The sequence below is a fragment of the Scophthalmus maximus genome, chromosome 4 (genome assembly GCF_022379125.1).
Source record: "Scophthalmus maximus strain ysfricsl-2021 chromosome 4, ASM2237912v1, whole genome shotgun sequence".
NCBI classification, from domain to species: Eukaryota; Metazoa; Chordata; class Actinopteri; order Pleuronectiformes; family Scophthalmidae; genus Scophthalmus; species Scophthalmus maximus.
This window is the reverse complement of record NC_061518.1, coordinates 14,733,852-14,751,628: the sequence shown is the minus strand read 5'-3', so window position 1 is coordinate 14,751,628 and position 17,777 is coordinate 14,733,852. Positions and strand designations below refer to the sequence as shown.

The following is a 17,777-nucleotide window of genomic DNA, read 5'->3' as shown; positions in this document are numbered from 1 at the left end:
CATCACATCCTGCCTTCCTCTCACTGCTTTATCACATCACACTGAAGAAAACACACCCACACACAAAGTCGCAAAGGATGAATCAAGTAGTTTCCTGTGGCGTTTCAGTTTTTTTTTTCAATGCCACTGTACTTCACCTACTTTCTAGGCTTTTTTTCTTTTCTTTTACTGTCTGTTTCACTTAACCTCATTCTGATCTTTTAGAATGTAGACCATAACCTCAATTCAGGTTTTATCTCAAAAAGTTGAAAGACTTCTCACACTGTATCTCCAGTGAGAGATCAGTTTTGCTTTGTCTGTATCTGACTCAATGCCCAGTGTGCAATAATGACAGGAGTAAAGCACACAGCAGTGATCAGTGGGATAAGGTCTCAGACCTTCCATGCGCCCCTCTTCACTCTAATTGACGAGCGTAATTTGATGGCACTCGTAACAGAGTTAGAAAGCAATTAGCGTCCAGGCCCGTCGGCACAAACAGTGCAGAGAGCCCACCTGTGGGTCACTTTTTAATTTGGTGAAGTGCTCAGTGCTTAGCGCAGGACTCTGCTTTTGATATACTCAGTAGATCGTAAATCCTGTTAGCGCAAACTCCACAAACTAACCCACCGACCAATATCCATCTAATCCACTGGTTAGGAGCTCACCAAGCCGCACAACAAATTATTAGGGTGTCATCTGGCCTCGGATTAAAATCCAGACTCCTTCGCATAAGAAGAGGGGAGGAAAAGTAGAGATGAAAGAGAGGAGAGGGAGCGAGAGGGTAGAGGCATGAGGCAATGATGGGGGAGGGTGTTTAATTAAAGCGACTGATCCATGCTGTTTGTTGAAGGACTAATTGTCTTTCCCCCTGAGGAGGCTGTTTCCTCAAGGAGCCTCTCCAAATTACACTCCAGACGGTAAATCGTCGTTGGTGGTGAAGGCTACTGCACTAACTGGAAAGAATAATTCAAGAAAATAAGTTTCTTTCAAAACAATAACAACGCACGCGGAGACTCTCTTTGTTCCTTTTGTTCTTCTGAGAAATGGTCGGTCCCCGGTGTCGGTGTTTGTTCTAATTAGGCCAACACTGTTGATCTTGTCAGACGCTGTGTTGTCCCTCCTTTTCCCCGGGGAGTGTGTTTAACATGTAGTCCCCAGGCAGGCTACTTGACCCAGAATGACCTTTGACCTCTCATTAAACCAGCTTTGGTTTCCTTTCCTAGCTCCTCACTGCTCTTCTGGCCCAAATTTCAGACTCTGTTGTCTTTGACTGTAACCCTGCCCTTGAGCACAAACTCCACGTCTCCACATGACACAGTGTATACAGTGCATGTCAGTCACACCAGTGATTGTCCATGTACTTGTGAGGCTCATAACATTTTAATGCGGATGCTTTAATGAGTATAATGACAGTTTCTTGCAAAGAGTCAGTCTGATCAGGTCGAATAGAGTCCTGTACTATCAGGTTTGTTGTGAGTCAATACCTGGATGGATCCAAACATACTCATTTCTGATCAAGTCCCACACTATTGTCATCACATATTACTCTTGAGGTGAGACGGATCGTGTGGACTGAGTGAAAGTGAAAGTAAACCATTTTTGACCACGTCTGTTCAGTAGTTTGTTGAGCATCAAGCTGCTGCCGATGTTGTTCTTTTTTGGGGGGTCAGCTTAGGTCAAACGTGTTTTGACTTAAGTCTAATTACTGCCCTCAGGTGCCATTTGCATTCTTGCAAAACTGGTTCAAGTTGATTCTCCATGTGTCAACTTAAGATCAGTCTGAAATTATCTTAACCTGTGAAGACCTTTAGCCCTGACTATTAAACAGGCACATCGTCCGTCCTTCGGTGCCAGCAACTCCTCTTTTGGTAAATTATGTTGAACACAGTGTGATTTAGCTACACGGTTAACTGAGGTCATCATCCGGGAATTATGGGACATTTTAAAAAAATGAATTTTGTGTAATGAGAAGGGCAAGGCTCTTTTGACTGAGGGAAACTCAGATGTGTCACACACCTCTTCAGGGGCACAGAGGGTTTTTCATGGGATCTGTCAGGTTGGCAGACATCCACACAGGAAAGTTTACAACTACAAATGAAGGAGAATGTGACTTTTTTTTCTCCTGAAAATAAACAACGTAACTGAACTTACATTGTCAAAGAATCAATAAATTGCATTATCGCTGAACTTTGGTTGCTTTGCTTCTGCAGTTATCAGCATGCTTGGCAATTATTGGACTTGCTGAAAACAAAGAAACAAAAGGATAAGACTTTAAGATGTATATATTCCCCACTTGGCATTCCACTAGTGTGAAACCCACATATGATCATAATCTTAGCCGACATCTTACGCAGAGTCAGGATTAGACTGTCTAGCACACTGTATATGTCCAACAGTCCCAGAAGTTATGTGCGTGGTCCAAGCGCGGCCTGCGATTGGGTGCGCAGCAAACTGTCACCAGGCAGTTTAAACCAGTCCGGTTTCTCAAAACTCCACCCACATAGACAAAGCCGGACCTCTGGCCCCCGCTCAACCAAACAAAAGAGGAAAGACAGAAATGAGCGGAGAGATTCCTCTGCTGCTGGACAATGACACAGTGTAGATTGGACAAGTGTGAATGTGAGTGTGCTGAAAGACAGAACGCTCACAGAGAAGAGGGCATGTCTGTATTAGCTCTCTGTGTTGATGTTACTGCAATGTCATTCAAGTCTGAGTCACCATCAAGCTCTTGAGTTCTAACTATTCACAAAAGTAAAATAGAAAATCCTTCCTCTCAGAACTTGTCCTGATTGTGACATTACACCGCAATGTGCAAGTAGAAATTAGTGACAATGGCAACATTTTTTTAAATTCAAATTAAATTTAATATTATATAAAAAATGTTTTACAATATATTAATTAAAAACTACCTTCGTCCTTTATTCCATAATGTTGCAAACTCCTGCAGGTAAATCAATATTGTACTGATGAAAAAAATCCCTGATGTAATCAATCATACACAAAATGTAGTGGTCTGGACTGTAGCTGAGGTTTGTCTGTGGACGTCTGCCTGGAACCCTTGCAATGTTTCCAGCCTTCGACTAATGCCTTTAACAGCCAGCTGCAGCCTGAATGGTGCACAACAGGAAACACATAGCTGTCATCAAAACATACTCTACTGGCCAGGGGTCTTGGTGATAAAATAAAGGGGAGTTTCATTTATGCAGTGATCATGTTTTCATGATCCCAAAGAAGGGCAGTGATTGACTGTCATTGAAAGAGTTTATTTGGAGTTTACATGATATATTATTTTTTTCGTCGACGGGAGAAGGTTAGAAAATCTAGTGGCAACATGTTCTTTGTTTGTTTTTTGTAAAAAAAAAAAAGAAAAAAGGGGGAAAAAAAGTGTGCAGTGCTTCATCTTTTCTCCGCTCCGCATGGAGTGAGTGGGAGCAGCAGTCACAGATGGTGAACAAATGTTCTTTTGAGGGAGCGTTGCACAAGACTTGGTCCTTGCACGGCCCAGCAGCGTGCTAGTTTTGCTGCAGATGGTTTAAAAAGCAGCCACAGACAAACACGTTCACGGCAGACACGACTTCTTCCATCAACTTGTGATGCAATTCAACTCGAAGAGAGGGACTCTCGTTTGCCCTATTGCACTTTTCTTTCTTTTTGTTTGTGGCCGAGCACTTGCCAAATCTTTTCACTCAGTGATCTGTATTGATCAGAACAGCTTAGACATTGCCCAGTTAATGGTGAGCTAATCAGTCTCAACATTTCAACATCCTCATCCTAAACTCAATTGCAGGAGCTGTTACATTCTCTGAGGGTTCAACATGTTCTGTTTATTCATTTGGAATAAATATAGACCCTGTGAAATTAGTGGCTTTAAGAAATGTCTGTTAGTGGCACTGTGTCTGGTCCACATGCACTGTTTTCACAGAAAGGGTGTAAAAAACATTTCTACAGACTTCAGTAGAACTAGTGCTATTTCCATTACATCTGGGATATTTCATCTTACACCAGTTTTTATCCACAAAATTGCGGCGCAGGCCATTAACACATAATTATGTGGTGTGAATAATGGCCGTGTGTATGAAATACAAGCATTTGGACACCACTAACATTTTTGCTTTTATGTATATTAAAGACTCTGAGAAAATTTGCGTAATATGTCTAAAAATTCTTGGGAAAGCCAGTGTCCACGCACATATAAATGTGGGGGGGGGGGGGCGGGGGTGTCGTTTTGTTTTTATATAAAAGTCCCCCACCCCAGATCACATACTTTGATATTTGAGAAATTGCTTCAGTACATTAAATAGGACCCCTGACAAATGCTCCTATGACGAGACAGATGTGCCTTCTGTTATCTCTGTTGGGACTTTGAAAACCAAACACAAACAAAACCAATCATGCAAATGTGATGGAGCTGTGGGCAAATCATCACAGAGTAACTTTCTCTATTTAATTGATTTGCATCCCTTCCAATCAAGTCTTCCCTGACTGAAAACACACTGACAGGACCTGACCTGCTGTCATGGCCATTACATTAATGTGAGAACATGCAATGACTAAGAATTTTCCCTAATGAATGAGTTGAGATTAATAACAAGATTGGGCCGAGAGCAGAGGGGGAGAGGGGACCGAGGAATGAAGTGGGTCTAAAGAGGGTTGCCCTTGTGTGCGAACAGTGATGCCCATTGTTTTTGTAAGTAGGTGTTTTGGTCTGGATTGGTGGGCCCGGTGCCGTAATTGCTCTTTGGAATGTCAGCCTGGTTCGAGGATGTGCTCCGACTACTGGGTGCCATTGTCCACGGGCGCTTCAACACCAGAACTCTGGAGTCACGGACCACAATTTAGATTATGAGCTTTTATTAGCCAATTTAGTCTCTCTGTCTCCATGGGAAGTGCGTCCAGCACAGAGAGTAATTTGAATGTCTGCTCTGAATGTACAACAACCATGTGATGTCTATCTTGAGAATTAAGCTAATTCTTTAACTACAACGCATAGTATACTTGTGTCTAAGTGTTCACCCATTTATACATATGTGCGTGTGTGTGTAAGGTCATGTGAAAGCATGCGTGTGCTGAGAAGAAGTTGAATATCTGCCATACTTCTGGTGAAGCCTTAACTTATACACCCTCACATCATATCCAGACGTGCCACATGTGACAGAGCCTGTTCGATTTCTTTGTTTCTACTACAACAGAGCTACTGGCTTTAGACACACATAAGCTGTTTTCAGACATGAACTCTGAAAAATGTCTGCAGAAACACTCTGGACTTTTGCCCTTCGCGTATGACGAACGCAGCAGGGGATTGTCCAAGTCAGCCAGGTTCACAACTGCAGGATAATTTCTGTTTATACTTTGTTTACAGTCATCAACACGCTCACTCACTCGCTGTGAAAATCCTCTAGAATTTCGCTGCTGTATTCTCACATGGGTTAACTTGGACATTCTCCGCACATTTGACCAGGGGGCCGCTGGCAGCAAAAGATCTGCAGATTGTCCAGAACAACGTTTGCTACTATGGGGATGTATTTTAATCTATGCCTACCTCTGCTCAGGGTCTTCATGTGCTTGACCCAGCTTACCATCTTTCCTTGAGGTTCCAGCAAGCATTGTAAAGCTCTGACTCACCACTGTGAGTTATACTCGTAGGTAGGATGGCATACTTAGGCCTCTCATAGGCTTTGTGATCAGTACACCTTTGTATACAGTATAAGTCAATTTGGGTTCTGCTCTCATACTACCTGCATCTGCAACATGCCTAAAAGTAACACTGCTCTCTGCATTTTCAGAACTTCTTGCCTTTTGTCCAAAGTGCCCGTATGGACATCGGAAAAGGAGCGTCAGTATATTCTTCAAACCCCTCAAAATATAACATTTGTTTTTGTTGGATTTCATTAGGGTAATGAAATGTGGTTGTCAAGCATACAAATATGCACAAATTCGTTGGTACACTAGATGATTTTGTCAGTTTGCGTTCATGTGTGTTAAGTGTAGCAGAGAGCGAGCGTTGCCAAGCTTATATACTCTCACATCTGTTCACAGATCTGTGTCTGAGTAGGTGAGTTTTCTTTTTTATCACTCTATGACTTCACTCTGAACTAAGGTTTACATGCACAGTTTGTACAACTCTGCTGCCAGGATACAAATAATCGTCACAATGTATATTATGTTTGCAGCTCAATAGATTTGAGCTTTAGGTTAGTTGCAAGGCAGAATAGATACAAGAGCACAGGTTGCGTTGTGGCGATCTCTCTCTCTCTCTTTCTGTTTCTCTCTCTCTCTCTCTTTCTGTTTCTCTCTCCCTCATTCACTCTCTCCCCTATCTCCCACTGTGTCTCTGCCTCTGTCAGACAAGCTTGGAGACTCATTGTTCTGCAGGAAATGCTCTCACCATACAGACTGCAGGCTTGTATACTCTAGATTTAACCTCATAATAGCGTCACCAGCATTTAACCAACCAGCTTCCGTTTGCTTTATGTCGAAGCCTTGTTACAAATACAAAATGGACATTGATGAACGCAGGCTATAGCTACGCTCACTCGGAGAAGTTCAACAGAGACAGAGAGGAAGTGAGGAGGCAACAGAACATTAAATACTCTCTCTGTATCTTTGTTTTGACAGTTAGCGTCACACTTACAAGAAGCTGAAAGATAGGTTGTTGGTAATCTCCTCACTTGAAGCCTTTAAATTTGCCAACACTGGTACCCCTTGTTGACCAAAGTGAATGTAGTGCTAGTGCTGGTTCAGAGTTGGTTCAACTTTTGCAAATTATTCAAGAGCCAGTTTTGCTAGAGCCGCCAACGAGCCATGTGACTACGTCACTGTGTATTTCTCTGATTTCTCAGCAACACTTGCACCGACTTCAAGCACAGCATCAAAAATGTTGGACGAGAGTGTCCTTTCAAGTAATTTTTCAGGCTTTGCAACCGTACATCGGCATTCAAAAATGACAGGTTCAAAGCATCTGTGCTGCTCGTCATGAATGGACGACTATTAAAGCAACAGCTCACTGTTTTTCGGTATTTTTAAAAAGGTTGCCACAAAAACGTTTTGGTTGGTCTTGTTGGTCACGATAATCCCGGCCCCGGACCCCGATTTTTCCAAAAAAAAATTTTTTAGAGACAGTTCTTTGGCTGTGGAAACACAGCCCCCAACACTCGTAAAAGACTGACACGTATTTACTTGCATACACGTGGAGGCTCTCACTGTCTCTCCCTTCCTCTCAAACGCATCCACAAATAAACACTTGGAGAGCAGCGGGAGAGTGAGGTTCCCTGTAATAGCAAGTGCAGGTGTGAAGATGTTGCGAAGTAGGAATTTTCAAAGGCCACGAAATGTGCATGCTGCAATGGCAGGGCCGACAGCCTCAGCTGTCCAGAGGAAGGGGCTTTTACTGGCCAAGCAGCACACCTGCCCTGTAAATACTGTCTCGCTCCTCACTCATCTCTGTGTGACTCAGCCTGACCCATCTCTACACTAACACCTCTGTTTAAACTCAACAGCTACTTACATTTTGTACTGTACTGTGATTTACTAATGTTTCACACTCAACAATATCTGTGGTGAATCATTGAATAAACCTTGCAAATGAACTAAAACGTTTGGGGAATCAAATAGCCAATCACATTTTTTCATTTTGATGATAATTAAGCAGTGATGGATTTATTATTCCAGCAGATGCCTCTCTGATCTTTTTATCTGTCCTGTAGGCTGAGAATAGGCCAGACTATCGGCTCTGCGCTCAGCCTCATCAGTATCTCCCCAGTCTTTCTCATTTCATTAGGAATCACTCAGCACTTCAGAGAAACATTCAATTACGCTCCAATGGTAATTAAATGTTTCTCAAATGAGTTCATTTAAATCATCTTCATTTGGGCTTCAGCCGAGTATTTTAATGCTGTGTGCTGTACGCAGGGCTCACATAAACATTAAGCGCCTCACCCACTGGGAGTGTTTGAAGGGCCGTGCTCACAATCACAGTCAGATGACATTTTAACCAGCTTAGCAGAGAAACAATTGAGAAGATGGCGTTATTAGGAACAGATCCAGACTGCTGGATTCAAACACACAAAGGCCCAAATAATAGTGTTACTGGTATTGGTAGTACAGTGGGAAAAGTGATGCAGAGACATCTGTGGTTAAGATAATTTCATAACATTGCAATTCAAATGTGGTGATTCGTATTCGTATGTGTTTTCACCTGTGATTGTTTTTAAATGACATCTGATTTGACATGAATGGTAGGAATGATCTGAGAGGGTAAGTGTATGACACAAAGCAATGTCATTACAAATCCTATAGTTATAAATGGTTTGAAGTCTGGAACCAATTTTTCAAATTTGCTGGATATTATGGGAAAGTTAAATATATAAAAAGTCAGAGCCCATACGTGAACTTTGTGTTCTCCCCTGCGCCTTTTATTTTTGTAAACAGTGTTCTTGCAATGCTAAGTTCAGTGGAACATGAGTAAGTGGATTCACAAAAAACTAAATTTGAAGTCGCCTTTATTGTGTAGTAAAAGGTCCACCTTCCACCACAGTGGCCCAACCCGGTACAGTCAAGCATAATAAATGTAATAATTATGTGTTGGTGAAATAACTGTAAATCATTTAATGACCCTACAAGGCGAGAGTTATTTTTAAAAGGGGATTCATCAATATCCTCCAGGGGTACATGAAGAAAGGTCAGAAAATCTCTCATTAAGCTATGAGCATGCGCATGTGTGTGTCCCTCTATGCGAGTTTGTGTAAGCATGCATGAATTTCTGAATGAGTTTGGGTCATTGTGTCTGCTTGTGTGTCTCTAATTATTTATGTGCACGTTCACTGTGATTGGAGATATCCATGATCAGACGAAGAGAGGCAAACAGCATCTCGATCATCCGTACACAAACATCCATCAATCTTCCGTCACTAATCGGTCACCGGTCTGACGAACTGATACAAAATCTTGATATTTCTTATGTGAAAATTATTCCATTATCTTAGTCTACATTCTCCGATGTATGAGAGAGAGAGAGGGAGGGGGCATAAGACTTTAACCTCATTGACAGACTCTTTGGCTCTTATCAAACTGAGGTTTGGTGTGGCAGACAGTCCTGCATATCTTCACTCGGTCAATAGTCTGTATATTGGCTTATTTGACAAACAATGTGTTGAACACAATGGGATGATGGTCTCATTAAGTTCAGTGTAATAACTGTGTAACAGTTGATGGATGAATGGGGAAACACCACAGATAAAGTTGATATTGACGAGTTAAAGAGCGACAGCACGAATCATTACATCAATGTGAGTGTCTGTTCATTTACATGGGGTAACATACATTAGGGCAAAATACATTTCTGTTGGGTTATAGTCACTGAGTGGTCTTGTTTTCTGGTATTTCTACTCTAATTCGCTTGCAACCTCTGTAATTATGAAAATTATACTTCCCGGCTACAGTAGCTCAGGGGCACATGAGCAGCTGTGGGTGGGAGCTCAGAGACTTGGGCAGGAGGTGACAACTCCTGCAAGCAGTTCTACAAGTCGTATTGGCTGGAGCTTGATGTCATATTATGAATGTATATACAACCAGTATCCCTGCAGAAAATTGTATAAAAATAATAAAAAGAATGTTTATTAAGCCCATGGGGGAGAGAAGTGTTGGTAAATTCATGCTAATGTTTGAGGACATATTTAGTAATATATGTGTTGAATTGCATTATTGCATCAGCTACATGGGCCCTTACTGTAAAACTAAATTCCGGCTACTTGCTTCTGAAACAGAAAATGCAAACAATGATGCAAGTAAACATACTTTGAATGTGTCCTTTTGAATTAGAAAATATGGCTCTTGGAATCGCTCAGGTTTCTCAGAATTGCCATTGGCTTCGTCAAGTAGAGAACTGTGTCATTGTTGTGTATTTGTTTTAAAATACTAAGTCATATCGTTACTCAAACAACAACCCCCCCCCCCCCCCCCCCACACACACACACACACACACGTGTCCAAACACTGGAAAGCTATCTAACAATTAATATATCAATAAATTGCTACACATATTAACCGTGCACATGACAGTAAACCAATACATTATGTCCACGTGAATGTAATTATGGTTAATATGCAAGCCACTCTGCCAACTCTTTTGCAATATTGACCAGTCTTCTTCGATTACTCTACACGTGGTGCATGGAGTATAGCCCACATTTATGGGCCGAACTGTATTAATTAGCAGCCATCTTATTTAACTTGACAAATATTCAGTTGGAAGGTGACGGGGGATAAGTATGAGAGATTCAACCTCAAAAGCACCCTGACTCTTGTGACACTGGGACATTCACACCACTGCAACACATTCACTGGTTTACTGCTGGTCCCTCGCCACCAACCCACAGAACTCATACTAGATCTGGGTCATATGCCAGAGTTCTCCTGTAACACAAAGCTCACTAGCTGTAGGCTACCAAATACTTTCCACTGGTGTCAGAGAGGCCATCCAAGATCCACCTCAGACTGGAGATCTGCTCTCCTCCTGACCTTGTTTTGTCTGCTCTGTCCTCTGTCGCACCCTTCCCAGCCTCACCCTCCTTCTGACTAATGGATTAAGGTAATTATGACATGGCTGTGCCCACATTCTGCTGGTGGGGTGAAAATTGATATTCCAGCTTTGTTGTTCTCACTTAACTGTTGATGAAATTGCATTGCCCCAGAGCGATATCAGCTCCTCGACATTAGCAGATGTAAAGCACGTGGTAGTTTTGTTGTCTTCCTAATATACATTTTTGAAAATAGTGTTCAAACAAAGTGGTTTTTGTCATATTAAAAACTTTGACACTTAAATCTTTCCACTACATTGCCTGTGTGTTTGCATGTGCTATCAGCTTTCAGGTATTCACCAATCTTAACATCGATACAATAATAGGCTCAGGTTAGGGGCGACAAAAGTGTTGAAATGATAGGAGGCTGATTGGATGGCCTTATCAAGTCCTGTCTGGATCTGAGGACGCCCCCCCCCCCCCCCCCCACACACACACAGTCTAACAGACTACAGATACACAATAAGCGACTCACTGACCTCTGCTCTTTCCACTGAGTCGCCCTCTATTGCTCCCCAGAATGACGAGTTCAGACCGATACCGGCACTAATACTCGGAGAAGATTACTGACAGATGTCTTGCATATCTTTACAAACTTGAAATAAGTTAAGTGTCACTGTAGATAAGCAGTCAGTATAAGGGATGTCGTATGTGCAATCGTTGCCATACCACGATGGTATGCACTGTGGATTTTTTCCATCAGCAAAGTCTGCAACTCTGGAAAATGTTCATATATGGTCCAGAAAATCAATCAGCGAGACGTCTGACAACCCCGTGCTCTCACGGACTTATCAGGGGAGCACTACAGAGTATGTCATGTCAAAGGACATAATCACTCAAAAAAGAAAGATCTTCTCTCTGCCTCTACCTTCGGTAAACTATGCATGTCAATACATTTACAAGAGGCTGTGGAAAAGAGTGGTTTCAAACTAGGACCAACATCTTAGACTGATTATACACAGTTACAAAACAAAACCCCAACTCATTTTATCGTGTCAAAGCAAAATCACACTGCAAGGAAAAGTACATAATGCTTTCTTTAATCGCCAAGGGGTTAATAGTCAATTTGAGATAGGTTTTCATCACAATAAGAAGCTCCTCACTTCAATTCAGTCTGTGCCAGATGATAATTTGTCATTTCATTGTTACACTTGACACTGTGGTTTTAATGCTCATGTACCCTGTTGACAAAAGTTTGTGTCAACTTTGATTTAGTCATTCTGAAATGTGCGGTGGTGAGGGCACCAAACCAAATCATCAATAGTGACGAGAATGCCTTAACGCAACAGCGCTCTAACAGCCTCTGTTTCATGTGGCGGCTGTAGTATCAAAAACCTTTCAGATTTTACAAATGACAAGAAATAAGATGGAATTGTTTCACATCACCTACGTTGCTCCTCCTCCCTGTCACATGAGCTTCCTCCTTCCTGTTTTGATAGGTTCTCTTCACAGCAGCCCGAGCTCTCGCGCTCTCTCTCTAGATCTCCCTCTGCTCTGCATCATCAATAACTTCAAAGGCACAAAAGCAGCCAAATTAGGTCCGCCACTTTCTTCTGTCATGACTAATGAGCTCTCCCTTCGTTCGTGTATTAGTCTCGCTCTGCTGTGGCCGCACCCCGGGGAACGGGCCACTGCTGTGCCTTCAGGTAAGCCCAAACAGATGATAAGGCAACAGAATGGAAATAGAAACAATAGGCTTCTATCTGCATTTGTCTGAACCACACGCAGTGTTGCGTCGACGTGCAAGCAGATGCATCCATCTATCCCTTTGCAAACATTAGGAAACTGCCAATAATACTTTGGTGTTGGGTTCACTTCCATTTTGTGTTTTTTTTAGAGCAAGGCCAAAACTTTCCTCGACATAAGGACAACACACACACAAAAATTCATTTGTGTCTTCATTGTGATCAATTATCACTGCTAAGACACTGACATATAGTGTTGGTCAGTGTGTTTGCACATTCACTATGGCAATTGTGACACCAGACAAGAGACAAACAGAGAGAAAAGAGTGTTTCCACAAAATTTCAAACAGAGAAAACTAAAAAAGCCACAATCTGAGCTACAGCCTTGGACGACCATACAGGGAAGTGTCTTCTGGTTATGAAAATATCTGGCTGATAGTCTGGATCATGTTTCATCCCCTCTGGCAGCAGGGACGTGACTGATTTGGCCTATCATTAAATAGTGTGCATCCAGGAATCTAAAAATACACATTGTCGAAACGATGATATCATACACTCAGAGAGAGAGAGAGAGAGAGAGGGGGATAGACTATGATTATAGGCTTTTGTCACAGGAAAGAAATGGTTATTTGTCAGCAACATGTCAAAAGAAGCCACGAAAAAAAACATCACTCTGACCGGCCAGCAGGACCAGGCCTAAGCAAAGCTTACATCATTCTTTTCCCAAATTGCATTATAATTGAATGAGTAAACTGCCATGTGTTGTCAGTTAGTTGCATTTTGCCATTAATGCCGGGGAACAATTACAAGTACAATGGGGAACTCAAAGTTAAGGGTATAAATCCCATACTAATGTCATCCTCGTGGATGAATTCAGCTCAATGCGTGGGAATAAAGCTGAATAAATCAGCATTTCATGGTTCTGTACTGGGAACTTCATCGTAGTTGTACTCACAAGCCAAGTTTTCTGAAACTATATGTGATCAGCTTCAAAGGCGCACCGGCAGTGAACCAAGAAGAAGTCTGTCCTGCAAATGTGTGAATCAAAAACATAATAAAGCATCGTAATGCCCCACAGCTGATATGATATATTCCGTTGAACACATGTACTTTACAGTGCTGAGAAAAAAAACCCTGCTTGACCTATTGGGATAAAGCCATTATGACCACTTAACTAGACAGGACACAATACCCAGACTACCTTATGTTATTGTTGTACACAGATCAATTAAAAGTAGCAGACCTCTGAACCGAGATAAAGTGCAAAGTACGAGAGTGGTTTATATGACTCCACTGCGACGCCTGGGCCGCTGCCTTAGATAAAGTGATTTTTATGGCTGTACAGCATAATATCAGTTTGGATGGAACACTGGGTTCACTGCCATTCACTTCCACTGACATGATTTCTTCCACACAGTAAAGATCAGATTCTCTTACGTAACCCCTGTGAAAGTCACAACGAGTATCGGGTGAATTTATACTAAACAAAATACAGACAATAAGGATACAATCCATGTGAATGTGTGTGTGTGTGTGTGTGTGTGTGTGTGTGTGTGTGTGTGTGTGTGTGTGTGTGTGTGTGTTTCCTGCATGTTTCCCATCCCTTTGTAAGAACTTGTATTGTTTGTATGAAATGTGTGCGGCCTGTTAGTTGCTGAGAGGGGGAATCCCATGCACTGGCACGACCAAAAGGTGGCAGTGTTGAGTTTTACAATGGTGCGCGAGGGCATCACAAATGTCTTGAATCCACCTGTCATTTGTTTAATTCGTCTTTTTTAGTTACCTCTGAACATCGTCAGCATATGGCACCGATGTTTCATGTAGTTATTTATGCTATAGAATAATAGAAAGATCAGATTTTGTATTTTTGTTTGTTTTGATTTTTGTCATAGTACAGGACTAAATCCAATATGTTCATATTGCTTTTTAAAAAAAACAATGAAAAAACAAGATTAGGTAGATTACAGATAGTTTTACAGAATAAAACTATTGTATATTCTCATTAAAATGTGAACAATAATTTTAGAAAAATGTAAAGAAAACCGAATAAATATACCTATCTATCAATCCACCATCTATATTTTTTCTTTAACTTTTACGTTTGCTTATTTTTCTTTTTCCTGGTGTTTCACATGAGAAACTCATGTTGGTGTTTTGACAGCAATGCACGCTCCCCTTCATTCAACCGACATAAAATTAAAAAAAAAAACAACCTGGTAGACATTGTTGCTCCTCGTAAAAAAAAAAAGCGGAGATTAAAAGTAAACGACCGTCGTCGTCAAAGAGTCAAGAGGCTGTCTCATCTGACAGTCAGCTGATGGCCTGTGACAGTCGACGAAAAAAAAAGAAGAAGTTTGGTTTCTCTCGGTTACTAATATGTTAATTAGCTCTCGGAGTGTGCGACCCCATTGGCTCTTCGTCCGAGTCAATTTCCCATTTCCAGCCTGACGTCAGGGCGGCTACAATGCTCTTAAACTCATCTGCTGTGTGATCCCTCCAAAATATCGCCCCACCGCTCAGCGGCTTCCGACGTGCGAGGCTGCGCTCACTCCCTCCCCGACTCTCGGCGCGCGCGTCTCTGCGTCTCTGCGTCTCTGCGCGCGTGTGTGTGTGTGTGTGTGTGGTGGGCTTTTTTTTTTTGTTTTCTTACTCCCTCTCCGCTTGCGCAATGTATTCACGAAGAAACCGTAAAGTGTTAAATGTTTGAAATACAAAACCGCCGAATTTCACATGCTGAAAGAGGACTCCGCTACTCGCGCGCGCGGCACTGGCGCGTCAGCGCAATAGACTCCGCGAAGAAAAACTCCTCCGCGCTCGCGGCTGCACACGGGGACGCAGAAAAGCTCCGTTTCCACTCTGCAGACAAACGCTTAAAAAATCAAACTGGCTCACGTTCTTCCCAGCCAGCCCAGTTTGACAGCTGCTCTTCACCCCGCTTGGAGGACTGTCAGCAGCAAGAGGATGGCATCAGAGCTGGCAATGAGCAACTCCGACCTGCCCACCAGTCCCCTGGCCATGGAATATGTTAATGACTTCGATCTGATGAAGTTTGAAGTGAAAAAGGAGCCGGTGGAGCCCGATCGCAACATCAGCCAGTGCAGTCGCCTTATCGCCGGGGGATCCCTGTCTTCCACCCCGATGAGCACGCCCTGCAGCTCGGTGCCCCCTTCCCCAAGCTTCTCGGCGCCCAGTCCGGGCTCGGGGAGCGAGCAGAAGACTCACATAGAGGATTTCTACTGGATGTCCGGTTACCAACAGCAGTTGAATCCAGAGGCGCTGGGCTTCAGCCCCGAAGACGCGGTCGAGGCGCTGATCAACAGCAGTCACCAGCTCCAGTCCTTCGACGGCTATGCCAGGAGCCAGCAGTTCGCCGGCGCAGCCGGAGCCGGAGGCGCCATGGCCGGCGAGGAGATGGGCTCCGCCGCGGCGGTGGTGTCGGCAGTCATCGCGGCGGCGGCCGCTCAGAACGGAGGGCAGCACCACCACCACCACCACCACCACCACGGCGGCAGCCACCACCAGGCGCCCGGCGGCCAGAGCAACGGTGCGTCTGGCACGGGTCACCCACACATGCGCCTGGACGACCGCTTCTCGGACGACCAGCTGGTGACCATGTCGGTGCGGGAGCTCAACCGGCAGCTGCGGGGGGTCAGCAAGGAAGAGGTGATCCGCTTGAAACAGAAGAGGAGGACCCTAAAGAACCGGGGCTACGCGCAGTCCTGCCGGTTCAAGCGCGTCCAGCAGCGGCACGTCCTGGAGGGGGAGAAGACGCAGCTCATACAGCAGGTCGAGCACCTGAAGCAGGAGATCTCCAGGCTGGTCCGGGAGAGGGACGCGTACAAAGAAAAGTATGAGAAGCTCATCAGCAACGGCTTCAGAGAAAACGGCTCGAGCAGTGACAACAACCCCTCGTCCCCGGAGTTTTTCATGTGAGTCTCGACGTTGTCGTGAGAGAAAAGAAAAACAGATTATCACTTGATACTCACCCCCGCTTAAAACAAACAGACAAACAAAAAGTTTTCATCATGAAACATTGGTTTTTCTTCATTTGGCCCAAAGCCCACTTATAGACCAAGAACCAATTTGTCAACTTTCTTTTTTTTCATTTTATCTCCATTTTATACATTTTTTTTGAAAACAAGACTTTTGTTGCGCGACTGTTTGTTTCTGTACATTTGGAAGGCTACTGCGTACTCACAAAACTTTCATCTCCTTTTTGTTTGTTTTTTGCTTTCATTTATTCATTCATACGCCTGTTTGTCAAGATTGCTTTCTCCCTCATTGTTGTTCATTAGATTTGCGGTGTTTGAGTAAAATATGATTTTTGAAAGTTGACCCAACTCCGTGCCGCAGTATTCAAAGTGTGCACGCAGGCACTCGGCAGACCCATCCGAGTTCATCAACTCGCCCCTTTTTTCATCATTTTGCTTTGAATCCACTGTACAGAATCCTGTCATCGACAATATGTTTTTGGCCTTTTTTTTCTCCTTTTTTTTTTACATTCATTATTTTATTATTATTTTTGTCTGCCAAACTTTGGAGGATCGCGACGCCACCTCATCTCATGCGTTTTGCTTGTTATTGTGTTGAGCAACACGAGACTGTACTCATTACAAACTGTTCCTTGTTTTTTTAAAGAGATGTAATTGAACTGCCCTGCATGCTGGACATGTATGGCCCCCCCCCACTTTTTTTTTCTGTGCTTGAAGATGTCATTTTTTTTGGTCAGATGACTCCAGCATGGCATTCATAACGTCATTTATGGCCTCCTCACTTTTTTGGGACAGCAACAAAAAAGTGACAGCACTCCCCCCAACCACCCCCTCGTAACCTATACAAGTGCATTTCATCTTGTTGGAGTGCACCACCATGGGCTGTCGTTAAGGGCTGCAGCGAGTGGATCAGCCGGGATCCTGGTGCGAGGGGGGGGGGGGTTAAGGAAATCACCGATCCCCATTTTCCTGGAAGTTTAGACTGTTGCCTAAAGCCCTACATTGTTATTTAAAGATATTCCATTGTGTATTTGTCAACATTTGAGTCATTTTATTAAAAAAAAAAAAAAAGCGTAATTTAAGTACAAAGTTCTATCATCTGAAGTTGCAAACCAGATTTGTGTAGATCACTGTAGGGCAGTCGGTGCAGGGGCTTGCAGCACAGACGGGTGTTTCACTGTTGGTTGGTATAGAGGAACTGGCTCGGCTCCAAAATGAGCACTGGGTCATTGTACAGTGCGTAAAACAGCGCTTCTGCAGCATGTGCTTGAAACAGAAGTGCCGCGGCTCCGCCGATCTCCGCCACACGTTTCCTCATTGTAGTTCAAGAGAAAAAAAAGTATTATAGAAGATCACTCACGGCCGAAATCAGAGTTAATCGCCATGCCTTTTTTTTTTCTTCTTCTTCTTTAAATTTGTGTTTCTTCAACGAACTGACACATTTTTGGGGGACTGAAATAAACTCAGTGGGGAAAACGTAAAATGTCGCCTGTAATCATGTAGAAGTTAAGGAAACATTAATCCACACGTCAAGAGGATATGTTCGA

At 43.2% G+C, this 17,777-nt stretch overlaps 1 protein-coding gene across 2 annotated transcripts in view; it reads left to right on the top strand.

Annotated features, from left to right (window-relative positions):
- The first annotated feature begins 12,115 nt into the window (after positions 1-12,115).
- The window catches only part of mafa (v-maf avian musculoaponeurotic fibrosarcoma oncogene homolog a (paralog a)), a 78,918-nt gene continuing 73,256 nt past the window's right edge, over positions 12,116-17,777 (top strand). The window contains exon 1 of one of the 2 annotated variants that reach the window (XR_004790541.2): positions 12,116-12,199. Coding sequence is in view for 1 of the 2 variants with exons in the window: in XM_035628511.2 (XP_035484404.1) it covers positions 15,200-16,167 (968 nt within the window). In the remaining variant the exon portion in view is untranslated. Of the gene's footprint in view, positions 12,200-14,719; positions 16,168-17,777 lie in introns of those variants that run through there. The other variant, XM_035628511.2, reaches the window with a different exon arrangement.